General features: G+C 43.6%; 2 protein-coding genes across 4 annotated transcripts in view; one reads left to right on the plus strand and one right to left on the minus strand.

Moving 5' to 3' along the window:
• Positions 1 to 1,705: 1,705 nt before the first annotated feature.
• On the minus strand, positions 1,706 to 8,555 carry LOC108440021 (GTPase IMAP family member 7-like). Its single transcript, XM_017718720.2, has 3 exons — positions 8,507 to 8,555; positions 4,487 to 4,543; positions 1,706 to 3,510 (listed from the first exon to the last, which is right to left on the minus strand). The coding sequence occupies exons 1-3, from the start codon at positions 8,535 to 8,537 to the stop codon at positions 2,642 to 2,644; spliced, it is 957 nt and encodes a 318-aa protein (XP_017574209.1). The 5' UTR covers positions 8,538 to 8,555; the 3' UTR covers positions 1,706 to 2,641.
• A 69-nt stretch (positions 8,556 to 8,624) lies between these two features.
• LOC108440022 (NLR family CARD domain-containing protein 3-like) overlaps positions 8,625 to 18,484 on the plus strand; it is a 39,540-nt gene continuing 29,680 nt past the window's right edge. For 2 of the 3 annotated variants that reach the window (XM_037540858.1, XM_037540860.1), the window contains exons 1-2: positions 8,625 to 8,848; positions 11,465 to 12,088. In XM_037540858.1, the coding sequence (XP_037396755.1) occupies positions 8,833 to 8,848; positions 11,465 to 12,088 (640 nt within the window). In that variant the 5' untranslated portion in view covers positions 8,625 to 8,832. The remainder of the gene's footprint in view (positions 8,849 to 11,464; positions 12,089 to 18,484) is intronic. The other variant, XM_037540859.1, reaches the window with a different exon arrangement.

Raw genomic sequence — 18,484 nt, forward strand, 5'->3', positions numbered from 1 at the left:
AGATAAACTCAAAACCTTTCGTCCAGAACCGCTGGGGCAAGTGGGCTTTTGACCCTCAACCTGCACTGAAAAACTCTTTGCTGTCTCTAAACTGTGGACCCCTGGCCTGCTGGCACTAACAGGCCGAGAGTCAAATTTAGCAGCCCAACCAGTTAATAAGCTCCATTTCAGACATCAATGTATAGCATCGTGATTTCATGCTCAGCGAGTCGACGGCTGCAGCTCCCTCATCTGGTAAAACTATTAACTTGGTAAGAGTTTCTGTTCCAATTTACTAAATAACTAAACGACAGTTTGAACATTTCTTCCTGTTACTTTACTGAACTAAGACTTGATGCTCTTTAAAGATGGTAGCAGTTGGGATCCAGTGAAGTGTGCAGGGTTAAAACAAACACTGACACTGTTTATGAAAAGGTTTATATGTTTATTAGCACATATTATTAGCATTATAGTCATACACAGAGTGAAATCTTGTTCTTTGGTAACTCACATGGCATGATTAAATCACCCATCGTGTTCGGCCAAAGCCTGAGATTTGTATCCTCACGTTGTACGAATTGACCAGACAAACTGCTATAACAGCTTTGCTTGCTATTGCTCAAGCTGAAGAGCAGGTGGTCTACAAACCGACAGCCCTACGAAGAAAAAAATTCGTATTTGTATTTGTATTTATTTATACCTCAAAAATCTGGTCTGATGTGTCAGAAATCCAAAGTCTGATGTGTCAGAAATCCATCCGATTGTCCAGCCGCACAATCGCAGCTCGTTTGGGCAGTTAATCAGGAATCATTTAACCTCTAACACTGCACAGCAAACGACGGCCGACAAAGCTGAAATTTGGCCCAATCATGGAAATCACTCAGCTCTCGAAACCAGGGAGCTAACCATATGTCTGGCCCAATCCTGGTCCTGGAGACCTACCACCCTGCAGAGCACGGCTCCAACCCTCACCTAACACAGCCGAATCAGGGAATTAAGGCCTTCAGGAGCATCTGACTGTATGAGCCAGTCATGTTGGATCTGAACACTGCAGAGTGGTAGATCTCCAGGATTGAGCACCCCTGCCATAAAAAACAATGAACTGACACAGTTTTAAACTGCTATACAGCTATACATGACGCGTGACCAGTGTGACAGACATAACCATATAGACATAAACTAAACTAGACAGAACAGAATGTTATATAAAAAATTAAGGCACACAAAATACTGAACATAAAGATATAACACATCACTAAACACATTACACAGCAGTACAGTCCTTCAAAATGCACTTAATAATCTGATAACTAAAGAAAATGAGATTTTGGCAGTAATCATATCAACGCGTTTACATGCACTTGAGTAATCAGATAATGGAGAAAGTCCAGGTCAACATGAATCAGACAGTAATCATCCATCCATCCATCCATCCATTTTCTAAGCCGCTTCTCCGTCAGGGTCGCGGGGGGTGCTGGAGCCTATCCCAGCAGTCTTTGGGCGGAAGGCAGGATACACCCTGGACAGGTCGCCAGTCCATCGCAGGGCAGACAGACAGTCACTCACACACAGGGGCAATGTAGCATGTCCAATTGGCCTGACTGCATGTCTTTGGAGGAAACCGGAGAACCCGGAGGAAACCCACGCAGACACGGGGAGAACATGCAAACTCCACACAGAGAGGACCCTGGTCACCCGGCCGGGGAATCGAACCCTCCTCGCTGTGAGGCGACAGCGCTACCCACCACGCCACCGTGCCGCCCCAGACAGTAATCAGGTTTCTGCTTTACAACCAGCCAATAAACTCACAGAAGATAATGTGACGTAAAAACATAACATAAAAAATTTTACATGTAGTCGGTTTCAGTGTTGCTCCAAAAGTCAATCAGGTTTCTCAGCTCTGTAAATTCTGACTCTGATTTCTTTTGGATGCATTAGTCACCTCCATCAAAACTACATTACACTGTTAAAAAACCCGCTGTACTCAGAAAGGTGTGTCTTAAATGGTTAACTCGTCTTACGAGGCTTATTATGATTTTATTCACTGATATTTGTACTAAATTTCAGTTTTTATTTATTATAAAAAAACAAGTTTCTTCTGAAAAAAAGGCAACCATGGGTCGCTACAAAACAGCTTGACAAATGAGCCAGAACCTCCCAGAGCCTGATTTACTAAAATAAAATGACAGGATCGTGGGAGGAGGGAAACTTGCATAGCACAACATATCTGCATTAATTTAGCGAACCTGTCTGAGATGTTTAGACTGTGCAGTAAGCTGTTAGCTAAAGAAGATAAAGTGTTAAATATTTAAAATGATAACGGTGTGAAATTTATATTCTACATCATATTAATAAAACTGTCAGATGTTTTAAACCTGTAGCAGGAAGCTTTTTACTGCAGTAGCTTAGCTTTACCCCACAGGTTCACTCTAGCTCTCTGAAGCTTCAGACTCAAACGTAGAGAATAAAGAGACAAATGATGAAATATTTAAAAGCCCCTATTCATACTTTCTCTATACAGATTGTCCCAACAAAGCCTAAAATGCAGATTTTACACTTGTGTGCAGAACAAACTGAAGAGGTGAGATCACTGGATACAGATACAGGGATAAATGAGGAGGACAGGATGGAGAGAGAAGAGGAGAGTTTGAGTGAGTCACTATCACTGCTGTTTACACTGCTCTGCAACTTTTCTGATCTGTGGAAATTTCTTCTTATTCTTCACATCTTTCACAACCATTTCTCTAAGCCTCAAGCTCAACTGGTCTATTTCCTTGTTTTTAGCCTTAGACAGCTCGTCCATCTCACTTCTCAGCTCTCCCTCTCTCTCCTGCATCACGTTTCTCAGCTCTTCCTCTCTCTCCTGCATCTCGTTTCTCAGCTCTTCCATCTCGCTTCTCAGCTCGTTCTCTCTCTCCTGAATCGCTCTCTCCACACTTGCATACATCTCGTTGGTGTAGCATCCAGAACCATTTTCTGACACCAAACTGAAGATCTTTTCCATCAGTTCAGTGACCTGAGAGCGGTCTGCCATGTTCTCGTTGTTAAAGACATGATGGCGTCCACCACACATCTCCACCACTTGACTCAGCCCATTTCCCGCCTCTTTTAAATACTCCTCTATGGTCCTGTTTCTTAGTCGGTCTCCTCCAGTGAAGAGAACGATGGTGTATTTAGACGCCTCATCACCAAAGATCCACTGCAGTCTCTTCACCGTCTGTTGATCCTCCTGAATAAAGCGGCCTAGTCTGAGCACCAGGAGGAAGACATGTGGTCCAGGACAGGACAGACTGATACATTCAACCAGTCTGTTAATCACTGCTGTTTCTGTCAGGTCAGTGTCAAACAGACCAGGAGTGTCGACCACAGATACTTTACAGCCATCAAGCTCTGCTCTGGCCTTTATACACTCCATAGTCACTGACTGGGCAGAATCTGACACATTAAAGACCTCCTGGCCCAAGATGGTGTTTCCAGTAGAGCTCTTCCCCACACCAGTCTTCCCCAACAGCACTATCCTGATGTCAGAGACTTAAAACAGAAAACAGAGCAATGTTTAGACAGAACATTAAGACCTTGCTCAGACTTTCAGACCTAATCCTATTTTTGGTAAATCCAGACTGTATCCAGACTAGGGTTGCAAAGGGGTGGAACACTTTGATAAATTTCCAGTAAATTAATGGTAACCTTCCATGGGAACTTTAGCTCGGGAACTTTGGAAATATTCCAAAATGTTAAATTCCATGGAAATTTTGGGAATTTATTGGAATTAATAGGAAATATTGGTTAATTTAGAGGAACTATATCATGCACTATATGTACCGTTTTTTGTCAACAGCAGACATGAAGACATAATACAAATAATAACTATGACACATAGTTAGTTGTAAGCAGAACTTTATAAATGCTTAATTCTGTCATTGGACAATCAAAAGAACGCAACTTTCTTTTTTGTTTGCTTAATAGTTTCATGCTTCTTCTTGAACCTCTTCTTGAAATGTTCACTTCCTCATCATTTGTAAGATCTGACTCCTCTTCCTCTGTGTGCAATGAAATTGCTCATTAAGCTTTTCTGATTTACCAGATAGCAAGCAACTGTGAGATTACACCCTAATTTAATAGTTGCTTAAATGTTTAAATGCTATTACTGTCAATAAAAATATGAACCTCATCAAAACTTACCTGACTTTAGGTAGTCCTTTGGTCCAAAGTCAAGATTGTGCTTCAGAATATTTTTTTTTAACAACTATATGTAAGTTTCTCATCTTTAGCTTTGGATATTTCCATTTTATTCCTATTAATTCCTGTTAATTCCCATAATTACCCGTTACTTCCCATGGTAAATTTCCCAACATTGAAAATTCCCGAAATTTGGCAACCCTAATCCAGACAGATTTTTAATAGCGTGAACTGCATAAAATCACAAAATCCCATTTTTGACCACTGGAATAATGGAAGTGCTGGAATTCAGAAAGAGTGTTTTTTTTTGTCTAAAAAGGAAACTTACAGCGCAAAGGTTCATCCATGCTGCTGGTCTCTCTTGGATCTTTGCCAGCTGGTCGCACTGCAGCAAGGAAATTAAGCAGCATGTTACTCAAAAATCACATTACCTCCGGTCAGCGCTGTTCGGTCTAATAAACTAAACCCCATTAACTCCGGTCAGCGCTGTTCGGTCTAACAAACTAAACCCCGTTAACTCCGGTCAGCGCTGTTCGGTCTAACAAACTAAACCCCGTTAACTCCGGTCAGCGCTGTTCGGCCTAACAAACTAAACCCCGTTAACTCCGGTCAGCGCTGTTCGGTCTAACAAACTAAACCCCGTTAACTCCGGTCAGCGCTGTTCGGTCTAATAAACTAAACCCCGTTAACTCCGGTCAGCGCTGTTCGGTCTAACAAACTAAACCCCGTTAACTCCGGTCAGCGCTGTTCGGTCTAACAAACTAAACCCCGTTAACTCCGGTCAGCGCTGTTCGGTCTAACAAACTAAACCCCGTTAACTCCGGTCAGCGCTGTTCGGTCTAACAAACTAAAGCCCGTTAACTCCGGTCAGCGCCGTTCGGTCTAACAAACTAAACCCCGTTAACTCCGGTCAGCGCCGTTCGGTCTAACAAACTAAACCCCGTTAACTCCGGTCAGCGCTGTTCGGTCTAACAAACTAAAGCCCGTTAACTCCGGTCAGCGCTGTTCGGCCTAACAAACTAAACCCCGTTAACTCCGGTCAGCGCTGTTCGGTCTAACAAACTAAAGCCCGTTAACTCCGGTCAGCGCTGTTCGGTCTAACAAACTAAAGCCCGTTAACTCCGGTCAGCGCTGTTCGGTCTAATAAACTAAAGCCCGTTAACTCCGGTCAGCGCTGTTCGGCCTAACAAACTAAACCCCGTTAACTCCGGTCAGCGCTGTTCGGTCTAACAAACTAAACCCCGTTAACTCCGGTCAGCGCTGTTCGGTCTAACAAACTAAACCCCGTTAACTCCGGTCAGCGCTGTTCGGTCTAACAAACTAAACCCCGTTAACTCCGGTCAGCGCTGTTCGGTCTAACAAACTAAAGCCCGTTAACTCCGGTCAGCGCTGTTCGGTCTAACAAACTAAAGCCCGTTAACTCCGGTCAGCGCTGTTCGGTCTAACAAACTAAAGCCCGTTAACTCCGGTCAGCGCTGTTCGGTCTAACAAACTAAAGCCCGTTAACTCCGGTCAGCGCTGTTCGGCCTAACAAACTAAAGCCCGTTAACTCCGGTCAGCGCTGTTCGGCCTAACAAACTAAAGCCCGTTAACTCCGGTCAGCGCTGTTCGGCCTAACAAACTAAAGCCCGTTAACTCCGGTCAGCGCTGTTCGGCCTAACAAACTAAACCCCGTTAACTCCGGTCAGCGCTGTTCGGTCTAACAAACTAAAGCCCGTTAACTCCGGTCAGCGCTGTTCGGCCTAACGAACTAAACCCCGTTAACTCCGGTCAGCGCTGTTCGGCCTAACGAACTAAACCCCGTTAACTCCGGTCAGCGCTGTTCGGTCTAACGAACTAAACCCCGTTAACTCCGGTCAGCGCTGTTCGGTCTAACGAACTAAACCCCGTTAACTCCGGTCAGCGCTGTTCGGTCTAACGAACTAAACCCCGTTAACTCCGGTCAGCGCTGTTCGGTCTAACGAACTAAAGCCCGTTAACTCCGGTCAGCGCTGTTCGGTCTAACGAACTAAAGCCCGTTAACTCCGGTCAGCGCTGTTCGGTCTAACGAACTAAAGCCCGTTAACTCCGGTCAGCGCTGTTCGGTCTAACGAACTAAAGCCCGTTAACTCCGGTCAGCGCTGTTCGGTCTAACGAACTAAAGCCCGTTAACTCCGGTCAGCGCTGTTCGGTCTAACGAACTAAAGCCCGTTAACTCCGGTCAGCGCTGTTCGGTCTAACGAACTAAAGCCCGTTAACTCCGGTCAGCGCTGTTCGGTCTAACGAACTAAAGCCCGTTAACTCCGGTCAGCGCTGTTCGGTCTAACGAACTAAAGCCCGTTAACTCCGGTCAGCGCTGTTCGGTCTAACGAACTAAAGCCCGTTAACTCCGGTCAGCGCTGTTCGGTCTAACGAACTAAAGCCCGTTAACTCCGGTCAGCGCTGTTCGGTCTAACGAACTAAAGCCCGTTAACTCCGGTCAGCGCTGTTCGGTCTAACGAACTAAAGCCCGTTAACTCCGGTCAGCGCTGTTCGGTCTAACGAACTAAAGCCCGTTAACTCCGGTCAGCGCTGTTCGGTCTAACGAACTAAAGCCCGTTAACTCCGGTCAGCGCTGTTCGGTCTAACGAACTAAAGCCCGTTAACTCCGGTCAGCGCTGTTCGGTCTAACGAACTAAAGCCCGTTAACTCCGGTCAGCGCTGTTCGGTCTAACGAACTAAAGCCCGTTAACTCCGGTCAGCGCTGTTCGGTCTAACGAACTAAAGCCCGTTAACTCCGGTCAGCGCTGTTCGGTCTAACGAACTAAAGCCCGTTAACTCCGGTCAGCGCTGTTCGGTCTAATAAACTAAACCCCGTTAACTCCGGTCAGCGCTGTTCGGTCTAACGAACTAAAGCCCGTTAACTCCGGTCAGCGCTGTTCGGTCTAACGAACTAAAGCCCGTTAACTCCGGTCAGCGCTGTTCGGTCTAACGAACTAAAGCCCGTTAACTCCGGTCAGCGCTGTTCGGTCTAACGAACTAAAGCCCGTTAACTCCGGTCAGCGCTGTTCGGTCTAACGATCTAAAGCCCGTTAACTCCGGTCAGCGCTGTTCGGTCTAACGAACTAAAGCCCGTTAACTCCGGTCAGCGCTGTTCGGTCTAACGAACTAAAGCCCGTTAACTCCGGTCAGCGCTGTTCGGTCTAACGAACTAAAGCCCGTTAACTCCGGTCAGCGCTGTTCGGTCTAACGAACTAAAGCCCGTTAACTCCGGTCAGCGCTGTTCGGTCTAACGAACTAAAGCCCGTTAACTCCGGTCAGCGCTGTTCGGTCTAACGAACTAAAGCCCGTTAACTCCGGTCAGCGCTGTTCGGTCTAACGAACTAAACCCCGTTAACTCCGGTCAGCGCTGTTCGGTCTAACGAACTAAACCCCGTTAACTCCGGTCAGCGCTGTTCGGTCTAACGAACTAAACCCCGTTAACTCCGGTCAGCGCTGTTCGGTCTAACAAACTAAACCCCGTTAACTCCGGTCAGCGCTGTTCGGCCTAACAAACTAAACCCCGTTAACTCCGGTCAGCGCTGTTCGGTCTAACAAACTAAACCCCGTTAACTCCGGTCAGCGCTGTTCGGTCTAACAAACTAAAGCCCGTTAACTCCGGTCAGCGCTGTTCGGTCTAACGAACTAAACCCCGTTAACTCCGGTCAGCGCTGTTCGGTCTAACAAACTAAACCCCGTTAACTCGGGTCAGCGCTGTTCGGTCTAATAAACTAAACCCCGTTAACTCCGGTCAGCGCTGTTCGGTCTAATAAACTAAAGCCCGTTAACTCCGGTCAGCGCTGTTCGGTCTAACGAACTAAACCCCGTTAACTCCGGTCAGCGCTGTTCGGTCTAATAAACTAAACCCCGTTAACTCCGGTCAGCGCTGTTCGGTCTAATAAACTAAACCCCGTTAACTCCGGTCAGCGCTGTTCGGTCTAACAAACTAAAGCCCGTTAACTCCGGTCAGCGCTGGTCGGTCTAACAAACTAAAGCCCGTTAACTCCGGTCAGCGCTGTTCGGTCTAACAAACTAAACCCCGTTAACTCCGGTCAGCGCTGTTCGGTCTAATAAACTAAACCCCGTTAACTCCGGTCAGCGCTGTTCGGTCTAATAAACTAAACCCCGTTAACTCCGGTCAGCGCTGTTCAGGAGTGAATTTGATGTTTTATCCTCCGTGTTTTTAAAGATAAACAGCTGTGAAACCGAAAGTAAACCGGGGCTCTGGTGTAAAGCGTCGTGTTCGTCTCTCCCGCGGATTAAGCTGATAGATTAAATATTACTAAACTCCTGAAATCCTGCACATCGACTTATAAACAGAGGAAGAGCACAAAGCTGAAAACCATCTCACCCAGCTCGCCGCGGTCGCTGCTCGCTGCCATTTCGGGGGAGGAGGAAGCTGTAATGGAGGCTGTTTCCGGTTCGCTCTTAGTTTCGTTTTTGTCTGTGCGCAGGCTCCGCGTCCCCGGATGTAGTCCGGCGGGCCGTGTGTCCAGGCTTCCTCAGAGCTCCGGCTTCATGGAGCTCCACGTTTGTTTGTTCATAGATTTAGTAACGAAGCGGTTTTAACGCGCCATCGATTCTCCAGAGAGAAACTAAAAGTATGAGTCCATCAGAAGAACAACGTCATCTACCGGTTTAAACCCGCGGTCTACAGCAGCTACAGCAGCTACAGCAATGGCAGACTCGGGCAGTAAGTAGCCTTCAGTGCTAAGACGAAACCGAAGCAGGTCAGATCAGTTTTGTTGAAGGTTTAGTTAAAGTTTACAGTCACTGCAGGTCAGTCCTAACAGAAAATGTGAATGTTTTTGCAACTATTTGTGATTGTAAGGGGAGGCTCCAGCAACCCCGCGACCCAGAAGGAGAAGCGCCTTAGAATAATCTAGATAAAGATTATAAATAAGATAGAATAAAGAAGATAAAAAATAATCACATCTTTCAAGTGTTGTTTAAAAATACCTTCAAAATATAAACCATAGACCCTCTGTTGTAGCTCATGGCCTTCATAAAAATAAACAATCTCACTTTTCTAACAATCTAACTTTTAATAAATTCAAACTGCATCACTAAAAAAAGAAACCATTTACATATCTGCGCTCTAATTTCTTAGTCCTTTGAGTTTCTGCAGGCAATAGAGAACATACCGTTTCCAACTGTGATCTCAGACTCTGAAGTGTCCTGCATCAGTTACTTGAAAAGACATTAGGGCATCTTATAAAGTCTGTATAACTACTTTAACATTGTAGAAGGCACAATGTTAAAGTACTGAATACACTGTCGTAAATGTATTCAGTAATGTGGTTAACATTCAAACGCTGTGTTTACATGCAAAGATTTTTGCCAATCCGATTGAACTACATGCTGATCACAGCTCACTACATGTAGCATGTAAACGAGTAATCTGATGCAAAATGACACCCATGTGTAGAGAACCACTTAGAGTAAACGTTACCATGACAGCAAGCATCAGGTAAGGTCCAGTCAGAGTGAGATGAGCAGCAGTGAGCAGTGCTTGTGGTTTTAATGGCTTTAAAATGACGTCAGACTCAGGAAAACATCCTTCACACGTCCTTATTAAAGAAGGCAGAGAGGAAGACGTCGTGCTCTGAGACACATAAGCTGGACGTCCGTCCCACCGCCGTGTTTTAAAGATCAGAGCATGAACTTCGTCTCCTCTGCAGACCAGTTTCTGCTCCACCATGATGAATGGTATAAACTTTTGCCAGAAATGGTTTATGGGTTCTCTGCTTTATGCTGTGACACAAACGCACATGTGCAGAATGTACTTGCACTTTCCGATTGGAATGTAATCGGATTCCGGCATTTACACAGGTATTGTTCTTCTATTTAACCGATTATTTACGGGATTACCCACCTTGTTCAGTCAGATAGAGATTGTATTCCGAACGGCCTCAATCGGACTAGACTATTTCGATTGAGGAGTTTACATGGACGTATTCTATTCCAGTTGAGCTTTTACTTGGATTACTAACGGATTATTAGATTGCATGTAAACGTGGCTACTGCCACACATTTCCTGCTACCCTACATTTCTGTTGTTCAGTCAATTACTGTATGTACTGTATTTTTATTAGAGGTTATTTCAAATTAATAGCGAGGAGACAAATTTAATTCAGGTTTTATTTACTGTGTCTAATTATCACTAGGTTAAACATTTACAAAGGTGGGATTAAGTTTTAATAGCTTTAAATCAATGATAGCCTTTCACAGGCTTCTCACAAGGCTTTGCCAGTGTTTTTGCCCTTTCCTCCTGATGGAACTGGTGCAGCTCATTCAGGTTTGTAGGCCTCGTTGCTCAGACACACGTTTCAATACAGTCAACAAATTTTCAAATGGGATTCTGGTCAGGTTTTTGTGATGGCCACTCCAGTGCTTTCAATTTGTTTGAAATTTTAGGATTATGGAAGAACCAGTTGTGTAAAATTTAGTATTCTGGCTGATGTCTTGATATGTTACTTCAGTATTTGTAGATAATCCTTCTTCTTCATGATGCCATCTATTTTCTGAAGCACGCAAACTTAATTTCTAGCAAAACACCTCTGCATGATGTTGGCATCCAGTGATTCACAGGGTTTAAAGCTTTCCTCTTTTTCCATCATACACTGCTTTTTGTAATGGTTCTGTTTTTGTTTCATCTGACCAGAGAAAAGTGCTCCAGAAGGCTTTTTTATGCCAGTCTTCTTCCTTTCAGGCCGTGAAATGCAGAAAATTCTTTTGTACCTTTGGTACCTAACGCCTCCAGTTCCTTCACCAGTTCCTTCCCTCCTGTTGTTTTGCGGTTTAGTTAAACCTTTCAGACCACAATTCCCTCTCATCTCTTGGAGATTAATTCTGCCTCCCTACTAAATGATGATGCAGTGTCAGTGTTCTTAGATTTTTATTTTTGCTGACAATTGTTTATACACATGCTTGTGGCTTCAGGTATTTGTAAATTGCTCCGAAGAATTGTGGACGTCCACAGTTTTTTCTGACATCTTGGCTTGTATTTGGCTTGAGTTTTTGGATTTATTCATGGTTTCCCTCCTAATTATGACAACTGGCAGAAGCTTCTAAAATCATTACCTCAATTTCTGGAATCTTCCAGTATGTTTAAATTGTATATAAATGTTTGACCCACTGGACAAAACCCTGTATCTCCTGTATCTTATTTGGAAATGGTCCAAAAAGACTTGGCATAAATAACTCCATTAACTTTCATTAAAAGTTGAGAACATTTTTTTTCCTTCTCCTGTTTAAGGTTCCACCCACATTCTTTATTTCTCCTTTTTTGTTTTTGTCTTCTCACTAGGGGAGCAGGACCTCCGAGTGGTCCTTCTCGGGAATGTAGGTGCAGGCAAGAGTGAATCTGGCAACACACTGCTGGGCTCGTCTCGCTTTTTGTCTGTGCTCAGTGCCTCTGCGGTCACCCAGCAGTGTGAGGCACAGACTGTGACCTTGAGAGGAAGGCGGATCATGGTGGTGGACACTCCAGGACTGGCTGCAGAAATGGACTCAAACACCGCTAAGGAGAAACTGCTCCAGTGCCTCCAGCTCTCAGACCCAGGGCCTCATGTCTTCCTTCTGGTGATCCCCCTGGGCCGATTCACCCAGGATGAGAGGGACACAGTGGACAGAGTGATAGAAGTGTTTGGGCAGAAGCTCTACATGTTCACCATCATCCTCTTCACTTTTAAAAGAAAAAATACCTCCGTTGAGAAGTATATCAGCACTGCCGGGGACAGTCTTCAGCAGCTGGTTCAGAAGTGTGGCAGCAGGTATCACGCCTTCAGTGAAAATCCTGGTAAAAAGGATCAAGAGGAACTTCTAGCAAAGATAGACAAACTGGTAGCGGCCAATGGTGGTAGATGGTACACCAACACAGACGACGCGATGGAAGATCTTGAAACAAGACTGAGGCATCAACATTTAGGTAGTAAGTAAATGACAAGTTTTTTTGATGAAGCTTAATAGCCTATTCATTTCATAATATTAATATTTATATTAATAATAATATTCATAAAAGTGCTTAAAAAGTGATCTTTTTTAGGCAGTGTAGGTTAAAGATGGAAGACAAAGCATATAGACTAGACTATATCAATAGATCATGAAGCAATGTATGTAGTGATGGGCTGATCTGATTCTGATACTCAACTGCTGATACCGATACAGATTCTGATACAAGAGCTCTTTTTACTTTAGTACTGTTATTGTTATTGTTGTTGTTGATATTGTGTTTTATGTGCAATTAAGGTGTATAATCTTCCAGTCACTAAGCATATCTGTGATAGAGGCTGCAGCTGAACTGCTGGTGTGTGACTCCCTGCACTTTTCCACCTGAGACTCCACACTCTGTAATGCATACACTATATTGCCAACAGTATTCAACAGTATGACCTTGAGTGACATCCCATTCTTAATCCATAGGGTTTAATATGATGTCGGCCCACCCTTTGCAGCTATAACAGCTTCAGCCCTTCTGGGAAGGCTTTCCACAAGGGTTAGGAGTGTGTTTATGGGAATTTTTGACCATTCTTCCAGAAGCATATTTGTGAGGTCAGACACTGATGTTGGATAAGAAAGCCTGGCTCTATGTAAGAGTAGGTTTTTCGAAAACTGCTCTAGAGTCCAGTGGCGGCGCTTTACACCACTGCATTCCACGCTTTGCATTGCGCTTGGTGATGTAAGGCTTGGATGCAGCTGCTCGGCCATGGAAACCCATTCCATGAAGCTCTCTACGCTGTTCTTGAGCTGATCTGAAGGCTACATGAAGTTTGGAGGTCTGTAGCGATTGGCTCTGCAGAAAGTTGGTGACCTCTGCGCACTTTGGGGGCAGTCGTGGGCTGGAGGTTAGGGATCTGGCCCTGTTCCCGGAAGGTGGTCGGTTCGATCCCCAGTGCCGACAGTCCATGACCGGTGTGTCCTTGAGCAAGACACCTAACCCCCAATTGCTCCCCGGGCGCCGTGGATAGGGTTGTACACCTGTGGCCATGGAAGTGATTGGAACACCTGGATTCAATGTTTTGGATGGGTGAGTGAAAACTTTAAGCAATATAGTTGTATGTTTCTGAGTTCACCCAGTGTGCAGTGGGTCTTATAAGAGACACTGGAACATCTGAGCTCCAAATATCAGTTGTGGAGCTCATGGCTTGAACGTCTGTTTAACTGCGCTGCTGACTCTGACACTTGGTTGTACATTCCGGGCGCATCCATCTCTGGATCTCTGAAATGTATTTTCAGGAATACAGATTATATCTGGACTCTAAATTCTCCAACAGGCTGTGAAATCTGATATTTTCCCCTACAGATAGCGGTTGGTCATTGAGTATAATGAAGTTTTGCAGCTTCTCTGTGACCCCTTTAGACTTTGGGATGTGTACTCGACATTTATCATGTTTCTGGAAAGCATCAGTGGGAATTTCTGCTGGGAGGTGTCTTCCTGTCTCTCAGCATGAGCTCCTGGTATTCTTTCATGTGACACCTCTGCAGGTGATTAAACTGGTTATATTGTATGATGCAGCCGTACTTTCGCCCCTTGGCACGCCAGCTTTACACACTTTAGAATTAGATTTAGAATAAGAATTCAACTTTATTGTCATTGCGTATGTCGCAGGTACAAAGCAACGAAATGCAGTTTGCATCCATCCAGAAGTGCTTAGCAGAAATATAAATATGTATGTTACAATGTACAGTAAGTATAGTATATACAGGTTAAAAATATGAGGGGGTATAGACATGAAGGGGGTTCTACAGGTTATAAACAAGAATGTACAGGTTATAAATATGGAGGGGTATAAAGTACTATGAACAGGTTATAAATATGAAGGGGGATAAGTATGTACTTATGAACAGGTAGAATATTTACACAGTATATACAATAATGGGCAGTATATACAACAGATGTAAGTGCCGGTAAGTGGTGTTGAGTGGTGTTTAAGTCTGTGTGTTATTGGTTTACAAGTACTGGTCTTGCTTTTCAGTGTTTCCGGACTAAAATATCACCAAACAAATGACATTTTAGTCAAACGAGAAGCTGTGATTTGCTCACTCAGTTACAGACTGAAGTTGCCATGGCTTCATTGTATGGTGTGGAATGGAATCTGGATCAGTGACGTATCTGTTATGTTACATTACAGCAGGTTCATGGTCTAGTGCGAGTGGATTGGGCCTGTATTCGATATCCAATGAGCAAAGTGACGTTGATATCGGACCTGAGGTCGATATAGGATTGGATCAGTCCCATCTCTAAATATGTACTATTTTTTATCACCACATTGTCATGAGTTTCCACATTAAAGACATGGAGATATGATTAAAGTTGGAAATAATAGCACCAGTTAAATTGCACCACCCACACACAACACCAGACTGAAATCTTTTATGTCGGAACTCAGAGTTTTGTTAACTTTTTGAACAGCTAAAAGTATGTAGCAAACATATTTGTACCTTCTTTTTTTGTTTTTATGACTTAGGAACTACTAAATGCACAGAACGGAAACACACATCACAGTTAGTAGTACTTACCCTTTATAGAGACTGTTTTGCTATGTTCATTTAAGTAATTCATTTTGGTATCAGTGACAAATAGTTCTTCCTCATGTTTTTATGCAGTCTCTACTTTTGAGTCTTGGTTCCTCCCAGTGGTTCTGCTTCATGATCTTATGCCTGGATTTCTACGAAACTGCTTGGTGTCTTTTGTTAAAAAGAGCTGTCGTGGCTCGACACTTGTTTGACCAACAAGCCTAAGTTCTATCTATGGTTTGTAAAATAAAATTAATTAAATTTTTTGTTGAAAGAAAATAAAAAGAATCGAACGAACTAAAAAATACGAGAAGACTCTTCAGAATTCAGAAGTGCAGGTTCTTTATTCCTTTTGAGCATGGAGAATGTCCTCCAAAGGCCGTTTGTACACATGTTTTGTACCCTTCAGTGAAGGTGGGGTGTCATCGCCCCACCTCTTTTTTGTCATCTCCTGATCTCACAAAACCACCATTATATCCAAATTGACCTTCACATGTCTATCAAATAGGGTCTTGTGTGAACCATTATCTCCAAGTGTAGTTTGAATCCTTTTTAAAGAACATTGTGCCATTGTGCATTTTTGGCCTTGAAAGGTTCACAAGTTCGCTCACTCCCTATAAAGTATCTGTCTTCTCTCTTACGCCCTACTGAGGAAGCTTGTTTTAGGGCACTTGCTCCAATGTGGTTAGGCCTTATTTATGATCTATCCTGTATAATACATGGCATTTTAATTTTGAGAATCTTTAATATACATCATTCCCCCCTTTACCATACATCTTCTGTGTTTCTATATGCTTATAATAGCTATCAAATGATTAAATGTTTCTGTTTGCGATTCTTGGATAAATGTTTCTGTTGATAAATGTGTCTGTTTCTAAATACTACTGATTACTACTGTTTACTACTGATCTGAATACTGTTTACTACTGCTTACATCATTCCTCCCAAATACATCTACACACACAACAACTCAACACACTCAAAATCACAAGGAAAATCAACAATACCATCCCTAGCCTAATTAAAATAGCTTTCCATTGACCTGAAAATATCCAATTAAACCATCCCTCCCCAGGGGCCTGTCTTTTTGTGTTGGATACATGCTCATCTCTTAAATCTTTTAGTTGTCTCATAATCTTTGTGAAATTACCCTCTTCTGCTGTATGCATTGGAATGTATGTACAACACTCATCACCAAACAAAACACACACACCATCATCTGGGTTTCTCATGGAATCAATAGCAAACCTGTTTTGCATTGCCATTCTGGACATAGCATCTAGTTGTTGTCCCAATACTTCCAAGGCAGCAATTGTGTAATTCATAAATCTTTGTTGGTTGTACCAAATGTAGTTGATGCACTGAGCATTCTTATAATTTTGAAACCATGGAAAGAATGCAACCCAATTGTCAATACTGCTATGAGACATTGCCAAATGCTCAACTGGAATATCGGTTAGAACACCAGAACATGTAAGAGTAGGTTTTTCTAAAACTGTGTGCTTGTCCTTGAGCCAATTTGAGGAACATCCCTTTTACCTCGAGCTAAAGGAATGTCCATGGGCAGAAGCACAACTTTGCCAGAAAGTGTGATTGGAGCACAACATCCCTTCCATGTAGGAGCTAGAAATTGTGACAGTTGTTTACCATCTGCACAAACCCAAAACATGTCTGCTATTGGAACTGTTCTTGCAGTGAGATCTATGTCTAACATTTGTTTGTCATTATTTAATTCCCATCCTGTGGCATTTATCTTACGTGTACATCTATTGGCAATCCCTCTGTGTAATCATAATGGTGACAGAAACAATATGGATAATGCAAACCTTCATTTTGAACCATTGGGGGAGGAGAAGTAATGGGCTTGTATGACATGGAGCAATTATGGGAGCGCTTGGAATTAAAATGAACCTCCATGCTCCACAGTAGACAATGCAATGGACATGAAACAGTTGTGTTAACGCAATCAGTTAGTCCTCCCAATGGAATGATGAATGGAACTCCGTTCTTTGCATAACATGCTATGCAATCTGTGGCAATGCTTGTTTGAGCAGTGAATTGTAAGTATTGATATAACATGTTTTGAGTAGCATACATAGTAACTACTTCGCTTTTGGCCTCATGATCAATATTGGGTGTCGACGTGTTAGTCGTACCCAAGTCATAGAGTTCTCGAGCTTCCCATTTGTGAATGACAGCCCTACGTGAATGATTAAGGTGAATTTTCTCATAACACATGAGTGAGTCACAGTACGTTCTAATTGTAAGTATCATTGGGCCATTGTACTGTGAGTTTTTAGGGAGTCCAGTGGAGTGGAACTTCCCTCTTGTGTCTGTGATGGAAACATTGCTTCCCACATTTCTGAATTTGACATGATAGTCTTGTGCAGTTTCGGAGCTTCCAAAATGATGTATGTGATGTATGAGTACTAGAGCCATGGCACATTTTATCATGTGAGTCTGTCCTGCAGCTGCTACTAAGGCGGGATTGATACAATCTGGTTCATGTGTGCAATTGGAAAATCCTGGATAGGCCACAGAAGTTTTAGACCGATGAAAGCTTTTAGTGTCATTCCTGGTCAATGTCCACTCCTGACGCACCATATACTGACCCTCTGTAAGTGGTAAGCGTATTGACTCACCCCAACGTTGGCTATTTATTGGGCAGTATCGCTCATACTCTATGCCATCAGTCAGATTCCAAGTTTGACGAACTAAGGAATAATCTAAAGTCGTGATTGCTCGTTTCTGTCTTTTGTACGCTAAGAGTTTTGGGTTGGAGACTAGGTCTGTGTTGCATTCGGATGTGTCCTGTGTCGTGGGCGTGTCGGTGCAGTTTATTATCTCTTTTGGATTGTCAGTGTGTGAAACGGTTGCAGACAAAATTATTGTCACAATGATGATAGACAATAACATTACCACACATGTCCTGGATGTCGGAATGGGTGCCAAGCCGACATTTTGTTAGTTTGTTCGGTGTTAGGTCAAAGTCACTTGTTCAATCTGTGATTGTATTCAATACTGTCAATACCTGCTCTGTAGAGGCGGCGCTAGGCTCACACCTCAATTGTGAGACAGGAAAATTGTCGGTCTGGAGGGCTGTTTACCAACTGTAGGCCAGACTCTCAACTTACGTTACTCAGAGTCATCATCGTCTGGTGGTGTTGACACCACTCGGTCCTGCTACTGCCTGGTCCCCTGCTCCTGAGTCTTCAGCGATGTGTGGCTGCTGCTGATCTGGTCCCGCTGATGTCACAGGTCTCAGCAGATCTGGAGCTCTGGAACAGTGGTTAAGATGTATCCAAATCTTATGACCTTTTACCTTGACAGCTGTGGGCGTAGCTAGGATCCTTCATGTCTTGGTTCACTCCAGCCTCTCTTAAAGGTCTTGACGTACACGTAGTCGCCAGGTAGCACTTCCTTCAGACGTTCGTCGTCGATGGTGGAGGTTCTCCCCTCGGTGGCACCTTTCACCTGGGTGAAGATTTCTTTATGGATTTTTGTCAGACATTTGACATACTCCTGCAGTTCATTTTGCAATTGTTCAAGGTTTGAACCACGGGTAGGTCCACGCAAGTAAGTTACTGGCATGGGACGACCCGTTAACATTTCGTGAGGAGTCGGGTGAGTGGTCCTGTTGGTTGACATTCTCATGCTCATTAGGGCTAATGGTAGTGCATCTAGCCAATTGATTTTTTTGGCTGCTGTCAGCCATGATTTTTGCAATTTTTGCATGTATGATCCCATGACAAAATTTGTTTTATTTCCCTCACTATTTTAGTTTATGACTTGGCTGTACTATGACTGCTCT

The sequence above is a fragment of the Pygocentrus nattereri genome, chromosome 9 (assembly GCF_015220715.1).
Source record: "Pygocentrus nattereri isolate fPygNat1 chromosome 9, fPygNat1.pri, whole genome shotgun sequence".
Taxonomy (NCBI): domain Eukaryota; kingdom Metazoa; phylum Chordata; class Actinopteri; order Characiformes; family Serrasalmidae; genus Pygocentrus; species Pygocentrus nattereri.

Excerpts from the sequence above, each read along its gene's own strand:
- LOC108440021 (XM_017718720.2), bottom strand. The coding sequence starts at position 8,537 with ATGGCAGCGAGCAGCGACCGCGGCGAGCTGG. Across the intron at positions 4,544-8,506 it reads CAGCGACCGCGGCGAGCTGG|TGCGACCAGCTGGCAAAGAT; the intron begins GTGAGATGGTTT and ends TCCTTGCTGCAG. Across the intron at positions 3,511-4,486 it reads CATGGATGAACCTTTGCGCT|TCTCTGACATCAGGATAGTG; the intron begins GTAAGTTTCCTT and ends TTCTGTTTTAAG.